A 17,491-nucleotide genomic window follows, 5' to 3' on the forward strand; every position below is an offset into this window, starting at 1 on the left:
TTGAATGAAACCAAGTGTGAACGCGAGTTGGATGCAGCAGTGGGTACTGGGGCGGTCTCCTACACTTCCTATGCTTCCAGTAATGATAAATGACACGAGGCAAATGACTGTTCTAGACTATACGAGCGTCGGTGTGTTATCCTTCAGCATCTTTGTTAACGTTTCTAAGAAGGCAAATGCAGATCTGCAGCTTCTGCGTTTAAAAACGGGTGACATTAGTTGAAAAGAATAACTTCGCTCTGGCTGTAAATTTAAACTGCATAAAATTGTTTAAAAAAAAAAATAATAATTGAGACGTTTTTCACTGATTCGACCACAAAACTTAGTCAGCCCACTTTAAAACACCTAATCTGGGAAACATAATGATGGAGTAAATGAATGCTGTAGTCAGTAGAAGCTATCTGGCGCACGTCAGAAGTGGCATTTAGCAGTGATAACCCAAAGGAGGGCCAGCTGGGGTACAGGAGGCCATAAACGTCACAATGCTGCACTTAAAAAATAATCACATAGTCACGTGCATTTCAAAACATGAATATGTCACATTCTCCTGATAAAGGCCTGAAGTGCCTGATTGGAGTTGAGGTTGTCCTTTGTCCTGAGAAGCGAAATACCCATGAATGTGACTACAGCGCCACCTGTTGTTGATGGTTGCCGGGTGAAGGAGGAGAAAGCTTCAGTCATTTCTCTGCCGTCTGTCAGCTACAGTTTTTAGTATTTTTTCAAATCCCACATGGATGTAAAGAAATGAGCATGTTCTTAATTAAAGAAGAAAAACACTCGTAAACAAAAAGGCTCAAGAGCCCGGCCTTGTGTGTAAGCGTGATGGAGCGCACAAAGAGCCAGGCTCATGACCTGTCCTCCTACACGCTCCTTCTCTCAGAGACCCTGGAAAACGAATCACTGCTGAGGGGCTTGAAGCTTGAAGAAGTAAATTCTTCAATTTATATCGACCCAGTCTGGTTTTCTCTCCTCTGTCATCCATTTTAACAACAAAAGGTGAAGCAAAGACTTGCTCCATCATGTTCAGTCCTTGTTTAACACGTACAAAGGTAAGCTGTGATGACCCCTGTTGAAGACCAGGCACAAAGAGCACTAAATGGCAGGTGTTTGTTAGGACTTTTTTGGGGACTCTCCGTATGTGAGACTTCATGTGTGAGTGTGTGCGTGCCTGCGTTTGCAAGTATGTGTTTGTGCGAGCCGGTCTCCATCTTGCTTTTGTGTCTGCACAGTTGCTACGCCGAAACCATCTCAAAGCCCTGTGTGGCATCATAATGGACCCAGGAAGAGCATCTGGCACTTTGAGGCGGCAAAAACGATCTCCCCGCATCGACCTGCCACTCTTCCCCCACCCGCCATAATAACGTTTTCACGTTTCATTCTTCGCCAGGCCCACGATAGAATGCGCAATCACAAAGGCCCAATTAGCCGAGAGGGGACCACGATTTCGCTCGGGGACCAGCGAGCCAATCGCATCGGGCGTCGTATGGCGAAGGCCAATGGGGCAGCGGCACAGGTGGGTGGGACATGGCAGCGAGGCGGAGGGGACACGGTGACATGGATGGAGAATGCTCCGTTGTTTCTGGTCATTTGTGTCACCAAAGTTTTGATTGATGACGGTCGAAATGTTTTTCCCACTCTCCCCTGAGAATCACAGCTTTCTCGAGGGGGGTTTGCACAAAGATCCCCCGGCATCGAACCCCTACTTTACGTTTGGCCCTTAGCCCTACGCCACACACAAACACACATCCTTACACGCTTTTTTGTTCCTTGCGAGGCCCCAGATGGCTCCTGCCCACACATGTGTATTGTTGACCACTAGATACAGGCGCTTGTTAGCGTATGAACGCATGAGAACCAGCATTTAAAGACATCCAGAATCGCCAAGTGTCAAACAGCGATGAGGAGAACAGAGAGAAGAGGAAGAAATTTAAGCAAAGTACATACAAAGTAGCCAAATGTAAATTTGTGCATGTGCGTGAGAGTGTTAAGAGAAAAGCCCGAGGGACGGTAGGTGTGTGGGCGGCTGAGAGAGATGAACAAAAGAAGCAGGGAAGAGAGATGAGGAGCAGCGCATTGCCAGTGAGGATTTGATTGGGTGGGTGGGTGGGTGGTGGTGGTGTATGTGTGCGTGTGGAGGGTGGGGGGTGGCTGGGTGTTGAAAAGGGATCTTCCCTCAAAGCCTCTCTAAGATATTCCTGGAGCGAGCTAAGGTTTCATTTGGCTTGCAGTCCTACACAGAGTGCTTACATCGCACTGGGAGCTAAAACCATTTAATATTCACAAAACCAGGCTGATATTCCCGGGGCTACATGACAGTTAATAATCAGATTTTCTAAATCTGTATGGTGCGAGCGTGTGTGGTTGAACTCCTTGGGTCGACAGAGCGTCATTAGCATGTCAGAGGTGTTTCGCTGGTACCCGGTTTTCTCCATGACAGCTGCTAGTCTGGCGAATTACTCAATTCGTGTGTGGATGTGCGTCCGTGTCCACGCACACGTGCGCTCAGTATCAACAAAGGAAGAAGCGAACAGAAGGTTTCATCAAAAACACCAAAACACCAAAAGTGTGTGTGTGTGTATGTGTGCTGTGCATCATGTGCTCACTTTGATGACTGAAGAAATCTCCATCAGCATCTTTCTATGGAGTGTATATGTGTTTGTGCGCGTGCATGCCGCGTGTGTTTGTGTGGTGTGTTTGCATGTGATTGCATAAACATGGTGTCAGAGTGATGAGATGTTCCCTCCATCCATCTGTTCTGCTGGCATTTACATCTTAAGAGGGCTACAATAGAGGAGAGACAGATAGGGGAAATGCAAGAAAGCGAGATAAGTAGTGCAGTGACGAGATTCTGCAATATTGTTGGTTTTTGTTGTACACTCTTTAGAGTAAATACACACTCCTGGGTCACCTGTAACAGCTCTCTGGTTCCATTCTGAAACCATCTTTTAACACGGTTGAGGGTTTCTAAGTATTTGCGAGAAGCCGTGTATGAGTGAAGCTATGGTGTATCTTCCTGTGGATGTGGTTGTTTTGTTTTTTGTTTTTTAGTGTGCATGTGTGTTTTTGTATGAGTGTATGCATGTACAAGAGACAGAGAAAGAACTCATTGTTCCCATCCTCCTTATCTATCGTCCCAGCCGAGAGCCCGTGCTGTTTCCCCCCTCAGCGATATGACCCGGCTCTGATACCGCACGCCCTCGTCTCCACAGATAACAGACCACCCTAAAAATACTCATCTTTCTACCAACTTACTCGCTTCCCCTCTGTTCGCTTCACCTCTTCTGGCTCACTCTATCCTCCGGAGTCTCCCCGGCCAGGAGTTAGCTTCTGCCAGACTAAAATACCTCTGGGCGCTTCCTAGAGTCACAGAGGTCTTCTAATTTTATATTTTCCCCCCTTTTCATCTTCTACTACTCATTCTATTGGAGGCCGTGGATGTTGCAGTGTTGGTTTGAACAACAAAAGTGTAACTCAGACTGTTACATCACAAGTTTTCTTATAATTTTCCACAATAATTCCTCATCTCCCCCCGCAGCTACTTCAGTCACCCACAGTCTGGACACACGGGGCAGATGGCATGTAGGAGGAAAACGATGAGGACAGAATCTGCCGGGCTCACTTAATTACACATCAAAGAATTTACCATAACGCAATAAAATATTGAAGAGTGCATTGTTTTTTTCGTGCCTCACGGGTTCGACAGTCTGGAACGATACTAATTATGATGATTTTTTGAAGATCATGCCACAGCCAAGAGCTTTGGGAGATTTTTTCTTAATCTCTCTGCCGATTCTCTCTCTGGCTAAACTCATCTCTGCTGTGAAGTGCTTTTAAGGATCCTGACAATGCCCCCTCTCCGTTGATTCGAGGAAGTTCTTTTTTGCTCATTTAAAATGCTTTTATTCCAAAGTACTTTGGTACGTTTGACATTTGGGGTTAGAAAAGCTGCCGTTTTGTTCTTTGTGTGTGTGTGCGTGTGTGCTCGTGTGTGCTCACGCACGTGTGTGCATGCATCCTCGCCCTTCTTTCGGCCTAAACCCACGCAGGTGACCAGAGGGGGCCTTGTGTGGGTGGACAACTCAATGGTGACCCCCCCCCCCCACTCCCCGTCCCCACCACCACCCCCTTACCCTCTCGTCTCTCCTCCCTTTCTCTCTTTTCTTGTCCTCCGTCCAACAGCATAAGTTCAAAACGAAGGAGAGGGGCCTATGAGGAGAAAAAGTCTACTTCACACCCACTCTAAAGCAAACAATCACCAAAGATACATCTATAAAAAGAAGATGATGCAAGAATATATATATATATATATATAGATAGATAGATAGATAGATAGATAGATAGATAGATAGATAGATAAATGTGTGTGCGTGTGTGTGAATGTGTGCCCTTTGACTGTGAAGCAGTAGTTTATGTATATACAAGTGATAAAGCATGACTAATAACAAAAACTAGCTGAGCAAAAAGTTAGTCAAACTGAAAATAATCACAAACGATCTTTATCTGCATCTCATTAAATTGTTTCTGGTTTGTTTGGATCCCAATTAGCTGCTACAGAGGCAGCAACCATTTTTCCTAAGGTTCACATAACTAACCACTACTTCACAGAGTAAAATAATAACAGCACTTTAGCAAACAAACCAATAATATAAGAACCAAACAGAAAAATGAAAAGGGCAATACAGGAAACAACAATATAAGGAAGGAGTTACTTTATTGAAAAAGATGGTATTTACAGTGATCCGCCCACAAGGAAATTGCTAAATCCTCTCTGTGACACAGTGTTGTTTGAATTATGTGCTAGTGTCACTTTTTCTGTTCACTGTAGCTGCAGAAACAATGCTTCAAGTCACATAAAGCAAGCATTTTCAGTGAGAAACACTCTGTACTACCTGTGCAATGGCATACAGTTGTATGCACTGCCTATCAAGTATTTATTGGAGTATTTAGAAGGTGGAGGCAGATAGTAAGAGCTGTTAAAAAGCAACAACCAGTTAGAGGTGGACTAATAGTTCGCATGGCGCCAAAACACAAATCTACTTCAATACAATGAAATACAGTAGTTAATATTTTCGAGCAAGAAAACTATTTCAAGGTGTAACATTCATCTGGATCTTTTTAGGCTTAAATAATAATCATCATCCTGGCATTTCTGCATTAACTGGTTACTTTTCTCGATAATGTGTAAAAATAAAATAAAATATAAATTTATAGATGAAAGACTATTAGAGTGATTTCAGGCAAACAGCTGACTGGGTCCTTAAAAACGATGAGTAAATTTTCTGTAATAAAGACGCAGTGCGGCTGTAACCTCACAGGAAGGTGTTTGTTTTTCTTTAAGTGAAGGAGACAGGACGGCAAGAGGCTGTGTTTTATGTCGGATTAGCAGGGATTAGGCTGTTAAACCAGACGTTGCTGAGTTAATCATGCCACCTTTCCCTTTATCAGTGCGTGCCGCAGATTTCACACGCAAACGCCTACATGTGTAGAAACAGAGAGGTTAAAATAGAAGGTGGGATGTTAATGAGTTACCTTAATTCTTGTGTTGATTTGAACCTGACTCATTTTGATTTTGATATGTAGGTGACTCCCACATGCTTTCTTTTGGTACCGTGAGAGTTTCTTCATTTCTTTTACTCAATGACACAAATAAAAATTTGCTGAGAAAAGTTGCTTGCCCCACAACATGTTTTATATAAAAAGAGAAAAGAAAAAATAAAACAAACAATTAGAATTTTACAAATACAAGGCAATTCTTGTTGGTGGTATGAAAAACAATTGTACTGCCGTGGCTAGAAAAAAAGTGGCTAGATTTGCTTTATTTCTATTTATTAAATCTTGCTGGGCATCCATCAACGGGCCATGACCACAGTGCCCCCTATGGATAAAGGGATAAAAGAAGGAAGCAAAAACTGCTGGAGGACACCAACAAGCGTGGTCCGTGCATGTGTGATGCTTTAAATTAGATGTGTGGGTCAGCCTGCCAAGTAGGAGGACAGCAAAGGTTTCAAGAAGGGCAGGAGCTGTGCAAGTCATAATGACACAAAGCTCACAAGAGTCAGAATTAATTTAGGATCACAACTTCAGGCTTCAGATGACTTCTCATCTGTCTCATCAGACTCCTTATAAAAGCTATCAGCATGCATAAACAACAATGAAAATAAATACATTTTAGGCATTTTGTTCTCGAATTACTGAATTACTTTATGCTCTAAGACACATAAATTTCAGGGGAAAGAAAATGGTTACCATGAAAATGACTCGTTTTCATAATTACTCCGTGATGATGGACATGAAAAACCAGCCTCTGGCAAGAGCACATGAGTTAATCAAACAGCTGACAGTTGACTCAGTGAGACTCTGAAGACTTACTCAAGTAGCGGTCCTCTCTATAGATGCTGTGTCAACAAGCATTTATGCTTCTGAAGTGTCCTTGAGCAAGGCCACAGATTCCTATCAACTGCACTGGATATAAATGCGTGGCTGGCCTTCACACTTCTGATTTCCCACTGATAAAGGCCAATCACGTGGAGTATGTGGTGCAAATAAACTCATGTTGATTGCAAAACATTCATATTTGTCCCTAAATAAAATACTGTAGATATCAGTATTTTACTGTAATGGAGCTGTTTATTTTTACACGTACATGTAAACAACCTGTTTATGCTGTTTTTGAAACATATTGTATACTTATTGTATGTGCTACAACTTGAAGCTGTTGCACCTATCTAGGTCAGCTGAGCGAGATCTGAAATTGTCAGCTTTCTGCAGACTAAATAGGTCATGTTAACCAGAACCAGGGGAAGGGGGCGGGGAAGTTTGACAACCTTCACATACACTTTGAGTTTTCACCACAAAACAATCCCAAGATTGCTGATAACATCAAAAACCCAAGATAGACAACCGCTTCAAGCTACAATGTGAAACTACTGTACGACAAAGGCTATGGCAGTCATGTTTTGGTAGGACTACAACACGCTATGGGAATATCGCATGTGAGTGTCACGTGCATTCGCATGTAGCCATGTGGCCATATGCACTCAGACATGAAGATGCAGCCATGAAATCAAGAGAAATCAAAGTAAAGCTAAGCTATATAACGATTCAAATCTGCTGTGCCATATATGGAGAACTTCACTGCACAACTGTTCAGAAAGAAAGTATAACATGCATATGCAGAAAGTATAAATCCATATTAGAGCCAAAGGAGATATATGAACTAACTGCATCAGAGCACCAGGCCCATATCATCCCACATAAACAAATCCTAGCATTGCGTAATAGCATGGTACATGCCTAAATTGGTAATGAAGATGCAAAGTTGCAGCATGATGCAACAGTGGGCTTCCTGTCCTCAATTTAGGAGCCACAAGATGCAAAAACATCAGTAGTGGAAAAAGTATATATATATGTGCAGAGACCATGTATTCAGTGAGTCCCCGGCCACCCTTTTTGCACTGTCAACATGGCTCCGAGAGGTACGATCACCCTGACGGCCCTTCTCCTCTGCTTCATACTGGGGATACTTTGTCCAGCTCCAGCTGAATGTAAGTTTATTTTGTTGCATTTAACTTTTGGTCAGTTAATAATGACAATATGACATAGCGACTCAAAGATGACATGTTAATGATCTGGTGCCTTTGCATCTGTGTCTGTGTGTGCATTAGGTGCCCGTGCATCCTGCTGTACCAGCTACAGTAAGACGCCCGTGTCCTTCAATCGCATCAAGGGATACAGAGAACAACGTAACTGGGAAAACTGTCGCATCGAGGCAATCATGTAAGACTCTTCTAAACCATTCAACTTTGCCTGCAACCTCTAAATTACTCATTATAATACTTGACTAGAACAATCATAGCAAACATTGCCAAACATTTGCAAGTGGATTGGTGGGGACTAATGGGGTGGATTGGATCTATTCCAAAATATTCCAAATACATTGGTAGTTTTTTGTGGCGAGACGTATTAAAGTTATTTCTGCAGATTTTTGTGGAATAAAAATAAGACTTTTATTTTTAACATTTTAATGTTGTTAAATCATAAATCAAAATTTAATTAAAGTTGAGGTTGTTCTGAATCAGTCTAATCCAACAAAACTTAACCACTTTTGATTCATATTATATTTATATTATAAAACCTAAAATCCTTAAATTGAGTTATTAAATTATTGAAGCAGAGACTCTGGCATATGATATTATTTATCATATACCAACACATATACATGCAGCATAAATGAATACGCTTCAGTAATATGATACTCTGTGTTACTCTAATGATGTGTCTTGCTGTTATAGTTTCTACACGGTTGCAAACAGGCAGATGTGTGCCAATCCGAAAGCTGAATGGGTGAAAAAACTCCTTGAACAACTCAGGTATGACATGCTTACTCACTTTAAAATGTCAATTAGGGGCTGTTTAGATGCTCACCTGAAGATCTGTAAAAGCATAAAAAGGTTTGTTTTTGGCATTTCACATGTAAGAACTACTTATTTTTTTAGCGCAAAACTGAAGAACATGTCCAAGGGTGGCTCAGTGAAGAAAACTGGAAACGCTTCAGGTCGTGATGGAATTGGATCTGACCTCACTGCAACAGAGGCTTTCACTGCTTATTAGCAAAAACCAGGTGTCACCTTAGACAGCTCGATGTAAAGAAATCGCCATGCAGAATTAGCCAGTGTGCCTATACATTTGTTATAAAGATACTCAAGCATTTATAATCAAGTTAATGCTGAGGGCACTGTCCCTTGAAAAACTGAATGTGTAATGCCTTTGCTTTACTTTTCGCTCTTAACTTCTTCAGCTTCAGGTCTAAATTCAGTGCTCCTGTATTAAGACTGTATTAAGAACAGATTTGAGACAAATGTTGTTGATTATTTGTTCATTCTCTCAATAAATTTTTACAATAACATCTGTTTTGTTTCATTCACTGCAACAAATCTGCTGCATAAACAAATGAATGAGGTAAAATATACATATATTGCATTTCAGACAAGTAAATGAATTTATTTCAGGGTAATGTAACGCTGTTGTCTACATTTCTTTAGTCAAATTGCAGCTAAAATCCGCCATGTCACTTTCACTGAATGGATTTTAAAGTTATTTGAGTGACTTTAGAACTTGTTAACCAGTTTCACAAAATATTTCAGGTAACCCAACCATTCATTTAGAGAATATTTTCCAATCAATTAATGAGGTAAGTTAGGAACACTTTAAGCACTTGTACTTAAGCGTTGGATGGTGAAAACTTGATGAGCAATACTGATCTCTGAGCTCATGTAAATGTATGACATGGCTGTTAGGGAGGCAGTTTCCTGTGCTATTTCAGATTAACACCCCAAGAGGTTGGTGTACCAGTCATGCAAGGTGACACACTCCTTTGACTGAATATGCACTGCAGTCACTTAAAGCACCCACTAGAGGGCAGAATGAATCTGAGAATAACACCATTGTCTGCTGCGTCATGAGATTTTGATAGTCTGGCTACAAGGACATGAACATTTTTTGAAATGCTCTATTTACAAAAAATCAAGGCTCTTCTCTTTTTCAAGGTCTATGCCTCACAAACAGAGAGAAGTCAGAGGAGTTTATATCCACAATTTCATTAAACCAGTTGTTATTAGTCATGTCTTAAAGCTACTTTGCTATGAGCTAAAAAAGGCAATTAGAATAAGAGCGATTTAAAGGAATAATTTGACTTGTTTAATGTCTCTTCAAATATCCACCTCACATAAATACTAATTCAGGGTTGCATATACACCATGGAGCTAAAAAGAAGAAGAAGAAAGCTTGCATGCTTCAGGCGCACAACAGCACTCACCTGTTTTTAGTAGATTGACAAAAATGAGACATGGGAAGACACACAGCAACATGAAAAGGAGGAAGCATCATGCTTTGTGGTTTCTTTTGCCAGAAGCTCACTAGAAGTTCGCAGTAGGAGAATGACTGTAAAGACTGAAGTTAATCCACTACAGAACAACACTTTGAGAGATCTGACAGAGCCCAGGCTTAAATGCTTTGGAATAACCTCAAGAAAGTCACTGACATCCTAAGAAGATGGCTGATAAGTGGTTCAGGAGGGAAGAATGATGTCAAATTGCTTACTTCTTCCATCAGCAGTGTAACAGCTAGTATTGCATTCAAATGTTGGGTTTGGTGTGTTCTCAAAGCATCACTTCTCTGTTTTATGGATGTGTTCAGTGAAGTCAAGTAAGGGAGTTGTAACCGAGCAAAGAAAATCAGATAACAACAAGACTGTGGATACATGATGGGATCAGTCATTTCATTTATGAAAAACACCATAAAAGTCTCAGCTGTATTACTCTTGTCATGGAGATATACGGTGTGTTTGAAAAGAGCAAGCACATACCATAAGCGGAAATTTAAATTAAAAAGGCAAAACAGAAAAAATTAACATCACTGGTTATAAATATACAATAGAGATGAAATTAGAAAGCATTTAAAAGTATTTCAAATTAAAACAAATGTCTGTAGTCCTTTCTATTCGTAATAAAGAAGGATGTTCTCTATGAGCTGGAGTTGAGAGCAGTCTTACTCCTCTGCGTGCGTGCCTGTAAAACACACATACAGTGGATAATGGTTAAAACAAGCTTGTGGTATACTTAGGCAACATTATATCCAAAGAAACCAATAACTTCTCGAAACAGGAAACAGGCTGAGATAAGGAGGCATACTCACTCTAGCTCCTTGATCTTTTCATATACCCAGTCTTGTTTCCAGTGGCTGCAGACTTCCCCTTCTGTTGTCTCAAATCCGGGTGGAGAAAAGAAAAAAACTCAAACTTGAGCCCATATTTTTCACCTGGCTTACTTTCATAAACTTGCTTTTCCAACTGCATCAAAATTATAAATGTAAAATGTTTTGATCATGTCTTTCTTTGAAATAAATAAGGAAATAAATCTTACATAACACAGGGTGGGTTCTTCCTCTGTGATGGGATTGAGACTGACCTCTTTGCTGCAGTCACTTGTCTTGATCTCTGTTTTTAGGAAACAATAAAGCTGTTCAATATTAAGAAAAGTCCTTGCATTTTCTGACAGGTAATGACAGCCATAGCAGAGAACTGTAGTTACAACTGTAATGTAAATTGTAACAATAATAGTCTGATGAGAAACTTACCAGAGACCGCTTCTGATGCACAGCTGTATGGCTTCTGTATAAGCTGATCAGAGGATCCTGTAGGTGGAGAAAACTGATCTTCTTGAAGCAGACTTGTAGCTTTTATCTCATGAATGGAGAAAGCAGGCCATACTGACTGGGTGAATTCCGTATTAGTTTTTTCTATAGTGTCTGTTTACATCAGCGTGATGGACAGGATGACTTGGATGACACTGCATTTCCGTTTGATGTGATTTCATTATGACTTTGACAGAGGACTTCAGCACTCGTGTTTGTGACTATTACTCTTATTTTGTTTTTACATGCAGGACTCAGTTTGCTGTGGGGGATAGGGGATTTACATGGGAAAAACAAAAACATACCCCCCACCTACGCTTTTAACACAAACCACACTCTGATTACGCACATAAAGTAAATAACGAAGTGACAAACTGACTGCAAAGACATCATCCTGCCCTGTAGGAGGGGAACTGTGTTGCTTGTACTGACTTGGTAAATGGGCTGGTACTTATAAAGCAGTGCATCCCCACTGCAAACAGGAAGGTGCTAAGAGCTGATCCCTGATGTAATCCCAACCCCGCTTTGAAACCATCCGTTATTCCTACTGTACACCTCACCACTGTTTCGCTGTCCCTATCATCATTTTTTTTTTTACTCCTTTTACTCACATCTTAAACATATGTGAACATCTTGAGGTGTATATGTATGTGTGTGTGTTTTATTTGTATCTGTTCCATTTCGAGGTAGTGTGTAGAATTTTATTATATATATATATATATATATATGTATAAAAACACCCAGCACGCCCCTGCGGGCGGTTTATCCTTCAAGCTCGGGTCCTCTACCAGAGGCCTGGGAGCTTGAGGGTTCTGCGCAGTATCTTAGCTGTTCCCAGGACTGCGCTCTTCTGGACAGAGATCTCCGATGTTATTCCCGGGATCTGCTGGAGCCACTCGCCTAGCTTGGGAGTCACCGCACCTAGTGCTCCGATTACCACGGGGACCACCGTTACCTTCACCCTCCACATCCTCTCGAGCTCTTCTCTGAGCCCTTGGTATTTCTCCGGCTTCTCGTGTTCCTTCTTCCTGATATTGCTGTCATTTGGAACCGCTACATCGATCACTACGGCCGTCTTCTTCTGTTTGTCTACCACCACTATGTCCGGTTGGTTAGCCACCACCATTTTGTCCATCTGTATCTGGAAGTCCCACAGGATCTTAGCTCGGTCATTCTCCACCACCCTTGGGGGCATCTCCCATTTTGACCTCGGGACTTCCAGGTTATACTCGGCACAGATGTTCCTGTACACTATGCCGGCCACTTGGTTATGGCGTTCCATGTATGCCTTGCCTGCTAGCATCTTGCACCCTGCTGTTATGTGCTGGATATATATATATATATATATATATATATATATATATATATATATATATATATATATATATATATATATATATATATATATCCTATTCATGTAGCCCCTTCCGCCGGGGTTACTTGCGTAGTAGCATTCCAACAACGCCCTGTTTTCGTCTCTTGCCCACCGATGCCTTCTTGTTCCAGTAGCCCACTTTTCGTCAGGGTGCCCTGGTTCCTCAACACCTGACGCGGACCTTGTTGATCCGGGCGACGTCCGAGCCGGCATGCCTTCATATTTATCTTATACTCAAAGACACATAATAGGAAAAACATTTGCCATGAAAATTACATAAATTGCTCTGTGAGGCTGGACATGAATAAGCAGTTTCTGGCAAGAGCATGTTTATTAACCAAGCAAAACCTTCAACATGTATTCGAGTAGTAGTCTTCTCTATAGCTGTCTCCACACTGTGTGAACAAGCATGTGTGCTTCTGAAGTGTCGTTGAGCAAGGCTATGAATTCCTTTCAACAAAAGTGGTAGTGATGTGTTGCTGGCCTTCACACTCCTGATTTCCCACTGAAAAGGCCACTCACATAGAGCATGTGGTGCAATTAAACTCCTGTTAATTGCAAAACATTCAGAAACTCTTGTCTAAATATTGCAGAAGTTAATGTCAGGTGTTAATTTTGCATCTATTAATTAACAACTTGTTGTTCATATAAACTGTATGCTAGAAAGCATTTACCACTTGAAGATGCTGCAGTTGTGTTCTCCCCTTTTGGCACACTAAATAGGTCATGGTAACCAGGGGAAGGGGGCGGGGAGTTTTCACCACAAAACAATTTCAAAGTTACTGGTGATGTAAAACATCCTGACAGCAGCTTTATGCTACAATGTCAAAATATTGCATGAATAAGGCTATGCCAGTCTTTTTTTTCTTTTGTAGCACTGCAACACTAAAAGACATTATCATGTGTAACAAATTGCATTCAGGTGTAAATGTAGCCATACACACTGAGAGATAAAGTTGCAGCCGTGTGCTGAATTTTACTGAAATATGAACTGAATACATACATGTCTAAATTGTAACCAAGGTGCAAAATATGCAGTATTGGTTGCTGTGATACAACACTGGGCTTCCTGTCCCCAGTTTAAGAGCCACAGGCTACAAAAAAAAGCATCAGTAGTACAGTGACTCTTCATATATATGTACAGAGGTCATGTCAGTGAATGCTCTGCCACATTCGTATTTTGTATTGTCAACATTGCTCCAAGAGCTATGGTCACCCTGATGTCCCTTCTCCTATTTCATACTGAGCATGCTAAGTTCAGTTCTGCCTGCCTTTAACTTTATTTTGTCACATTTAACTTTTGGTCAGTCAATAATACCAATATGATTGATGTTTATGATGTCCTGTGGGTGCATGTGTGTGTGCATCAGATGCCCACATGAGCAAAACACACTTTGCAAGCTACAAGCTGAAGCCAGTGCGTTTGACCTGTATCAAGGGATGCAAAATATAGTGATGACTACCATATATATCATGTAATACTCTCTCTTCCAAGCCATCCAACTTTGCCTGCAACCTCTAAGTCTCACTCTATAATATTTGAATATAATGGTCATAGTATGTTATTGCAAACAAGCAGGTGTGTGCAAATCTGAAAGCTGAGTGGGTGAGGGAAACTCTGGAAATACTCCAGTATGAGATGCTAACTCACATTTAAATATCAATTAGATGTTGCTTAAGATCTCTGCAGGCATGATCAATCTAAATAAAAAGCATTTGGTTTCTGGGATATCACTTGGGAGAACTACTTATTTTTTAGTTTAAAACTGGTCATGTCCGAGGGTGGCTCAGATGGAGGTAAACATCAGTGAAGAAAACTGGAAATGCTTCAGCTGGTGATGGACGTTGTTATGAAATCAGTTTCAGCCGGTTCTTTTTATTCCTCGGGCATCCAGAGACGGCACCGGAACTCAGTAGTCATTTCACAAAACCTTTATTCATCTTCATTTAAGCATGCATCTTCTAGAAGGGAAGACATGCAAGGCCGGTGTCCCTCTGCAGATCTTCACTGCTTTGTCTGTGAAACACAGTTTTGTAGAAGTGACCCCATCATAAAACCCTCATGGTGTGCTGGAAACTCTGTGTCTGTGTGTGTATGCACGAGCATGTGAGTGCCTGTGTGTGCGCATACCCGTGTGTCTATGTGAGTGCAGGTGAGTGACTGTGCATGTAAGTGTGGGTGCGTCATAACAGTCAAAGCACTGTGTGTGTGTCTCTGTGTATGTGACTTCCTGCCGGTCATAAAAGTAATCTCCTCACCCAAGCTACACCAAATTCCTCTACACAACAGAGAAAACAGAGTTAACATATTACAAACATTGAGGCCCGCACCCAGGTCTCCCCTGGGGAATTTCCACTCAACATTAACTTCTCTTTTTCTTACTTTCACAGTTCAAAGTGGGGGAGGGCCTCCTAGAAATCTACTCCTAAATTCATGACACACTCAGGCCTTTATTGCATCCAGGGCAGTGTCAGCGTCTCTACAATAATTCTACATCCTACCTAACACATTTCTAAACTCTCAAATAAGCTACGTACGCATATCTTCAACGTGGATATTTTTTCTGTATAAAAGAGGCTTTCCTTAACAGCAATTAGCAAAAAACAGACTAAAAAATTTCAGTTTCCAAATCTTAGTCTAAAAGAATCTCAAGCTTGTGCCGTCAAGTTAACGCTGAGGATATTATCTCTTGAAACTGACTGACAAACTGTGCTTTACCTTATCTTTTACTTTATCCTTTAACTTCATCAGCCTCAGACTTAGTACTCAGTATCAAAACTGAGAAGAACAGATTTAAACAAATGATGGTGCTTATTTGATCAGTCTGTCAATAAATGTTTATATGAACATCTGTTTTGTCAATGGATTTGCTGCGTAACCAAATTAATCTCTTAAAATATACCAACTGCATTTCTCACAAATATATGAATTTATTTCACAGCAGTGAAACTCTGTCTATGTTTATCTAATCAAACAATACTCTATCACCATAATGTACATTTAACAAAGAAAATCATGTAACGTGCAATATCCTTAGTTCAGATGGAAACGCAATCATTGATTTAGGGAATATTTTCCAGTCAGTGAGTGACAGGAGATCCATAAATGATGCAGATGGTGTGTATTTTACTTGTATGACACTACATGAGCACATTGTGTACACCTAAAAGGGTTTATCTGACAAGGTAAGTCCCTCAATGAGACACTTGTTCGACTGAAAGAACATGGCTATCAATCAAAGCACCCACTAGATGGCAGGATTAATCATTAAAACAACATACCTTAGTCAGGTACATCGTACACCTTGGTAGTCATTACAATATGTTTAAGGTGCATAAAACATTTTGAAATGATCTGCTTCTATGTATCCATTTAAGTTAATCTGTTTATGCTAATCAAACGGTAATAGTTATATAGTTGTTGTCCATCTCTGTCTGTCTGTGTATCACGAGCCGTGGGGGGACTATAAGCACTATGAATGTAATAAATAGTTCCTGATTACTAATACGAACAGTAACATGCTCACATATTTGGTGTCTTCTCAATGAATATGTTCAATAAAGTCAGAAATGTTAATTATAAGCTTAGATTTAGACAAGATTACATTTTATAGATAAATAATACAAAACCAGATAATTGGCAAGAATAACAAAGACTGTGGACAGATGACAGGATCAATCCTTTTATTTATAACAAACACCATATCTCATCATGTCTCATCATAAAGATGTGTCTCTGCACAGAGCGAACAACTATCATAGGCAGAGAAACATAAAGAAAAAGAGACAACAGAAAAAATAAATACCGCCAATTATAAATATGACATACAGATAACATTAGAAAGCATTTTAAATTATTTAAGATTAAAACAAATGTTTCTAGCTGTTTAGAGTGAAGAGGGATGCTCTCTATGGGCTGGAAGTTGTAGTAGTGGTAGTAGTAGTGGTAGTTTTGAGAGCAGTCTTCTTTGCTCTGCGTGCATGCCTGTAAAAAACACACACGGTGGATAATGGTTAAAACAAGCTTGTGGTATACCTCAGCAAATTCATGTGCAAAGAAACCAATAACTTCTCGAAACAGGAAACAAGCTGAGATAAGGAGGCATACTCACTCTAGCTCCTTGATCTTTTCATATACCCAGTCCTGTTTCCAGTGGCTGCAGACTTCCCCTTCTGTTGTCTCAAATCTGGGTGGAGAAAAGACAAAAACTCAAACTTGAGCCCATATTTTTCACTCGGCTTACTTTGATAAACTTGCCTTTCCAAGAAAATGTTTTAATCATGTCTTTCTTTGATAAAACAGGGAGATAAATCTTACATGACAGCGTTGACACAGGGTGGGTCCTTCTTCTGCATCCTGTAGCCAATGATTGGAGCTGTGATGGGATTGAGACTGATCACTTTGCAGCAGTCACTTGTCTTGGTCTCTGCTTTTAGGAAACAAAAACAGAATTTCAAAACATTTCTTTACAAGTAATGATAGTCATAGCAGAAGACTGTAGAGTTAAAACTATAACATAAATATAAGAACAATATTGCGGAGGAGTCTGACAGGAAACTTACCAGCGGCTGCGGCCACTAACAGAACCCCGACGAGAAAGGCCTGGCATGCGAGTCTTCTGATGCACAGCTTCATGGTTATCACGTAAGATCTTTCTGAGGTTCTTTGCAGCAGGTGACCTGTAGATCTTGCAGATGAAATCTGACTCCCTGCAGCAGACCTCTGGCTTTTATCCCGTTGAAAAAAGAGGAATCAGGCCATACTGACCGGATGAATTGTGTCTTTCTTTTTCTACAGTATCCATTTGCATCAGGGTGGGGGACAGGACGACTCGGGTGACACTGAGACTCTCATTTCCTTTTTTTAAATAAATTTCATCACCACTTTCGCACAGGAGTTAAGAAATCATGTTCATGACTTTTTAT

At 40.7% G+C, this 17,491-nt stretch overlaps 2 protein-coding genes across 3 annotated transcripts; one reads left to right on the forward strand and one right to left on the reverse strand.

Moving 5' to 3' along the window:
- Nucleotides 1-7,451: 7,451 nt before the first annotated feature.
- Nucleotides 7,452-8,666, forward strand: LOC146613597 (C-C motif chemokine 20-like). Its single transcript, XM_085378441.1, has 4 exons — nt 7,452-7,544; nt 7,665-7,776; nt 8,292-8,369; nt 8,496-8,666. Exons 1-4 carry the CDS (start codon nt 7,463-7,465, stop codon nt 8,608-8,610), a joined length of 387 nt encoding a protein of 128 aa, XP_085234567.1. The 5' UTR covers nt 7,452-7,462; the 3' UTR covers nt 8,611-8,666.
- Nucleotides 8,667-16,270: 7,604 nt separating this feature from the next.
- Nucleotides 16,271-17,252, reverse strand: LOC146613598 (uncharacterized). Of its 2 annotated transcripts, none has more exons than XM_085378190.1 (4): nt 17,129-17,252; nt 16,884-16,992; nt 16,678-16,752; nt 16,271-16,550 (listed from the first exon to the last, which is right to left on the reverse strand). In XM_085378190.1, exons 1-4 carry the CDS (start codon nt 17,199-17,201, stop codon nt 16,475-16,477), a joined length of 333 nt encoding a protein of 110 aa, XP_085234316.1. In that variant the 5' UTR covers nt 17,202-17,252; the 3' UTR covers nt 16,271-16,474. The 2 variants fall into 2 exon arrangements, with proteins under 2 accessions (XP_085234316.1, XP_085234315.1); XM_085378189.1 differs by having other exon boundaries at nt 16,884-16,995.
- Between the last annotated feature and the right edge of the window lie 239 nt (nt 17,253-17,491).

This window comes from Diplotaxodon limnothrissa, linkage group LG18, assembly GCF_057381915.1.
Source record: "Diplotaxodon limnothrissa isolate DT_005_m linkage group LG18, D_limnothrissa_male_GT1.1, whole genome shotgun sequence".
NCBI lineage: Eukaryota > Metazoa > Chordata > Actinopteri > Cichliformes > Cichlidae > Diplotaxodon > Diplotaxodon limnothrissa.

Bases quoted from the DNA above. Each gene is read 5' to 3' on its own strand.
- LOC146613597 (XM_085378441.1), top strand. From the start codon at position 7,463: ATGGCTCCGAGAGGTACGATCACCCTGACGGCCCTTCTCCTCTGCTTC. The intron at 7,545-7,664 runs GTAAGTTTATTT...TGTGTGCATTAG, and splicing joins TTGTCCAGCTCCAGCTGAAT to GTGCCCGTGCATCCTGCTGT. The intron at 8,370-8,495 runs GTATGACATGCT...TTATTTTTTTAG, and splicing joins AAACTCCTTGAACAACTCAG to CGCAAAACTGAAGAACATGT.
- LOC146613598 (XM_085378189.1), bottom strand. From the start codon at position 17,201: ATGAAGCTGTGCATCAGAAGACTCGCATGCCAGGCCTTTCTCGTCGGG. The intron at 16,996-17,128 runs GTAAGTTTCCTG...GTTTCCTAAAAG, and splicing joins GTTAGTGGCCGCAGCCGCTG to CAGAGACCAAGACAAGTGAC. The intron at 16,551-16,677 runs GTGAGTATGCCT...TGTTTTTTACAG, and splicing joins GAAAAGATCAAGGAGCTAGA to GCATGCACGCAGAGCAAAGA.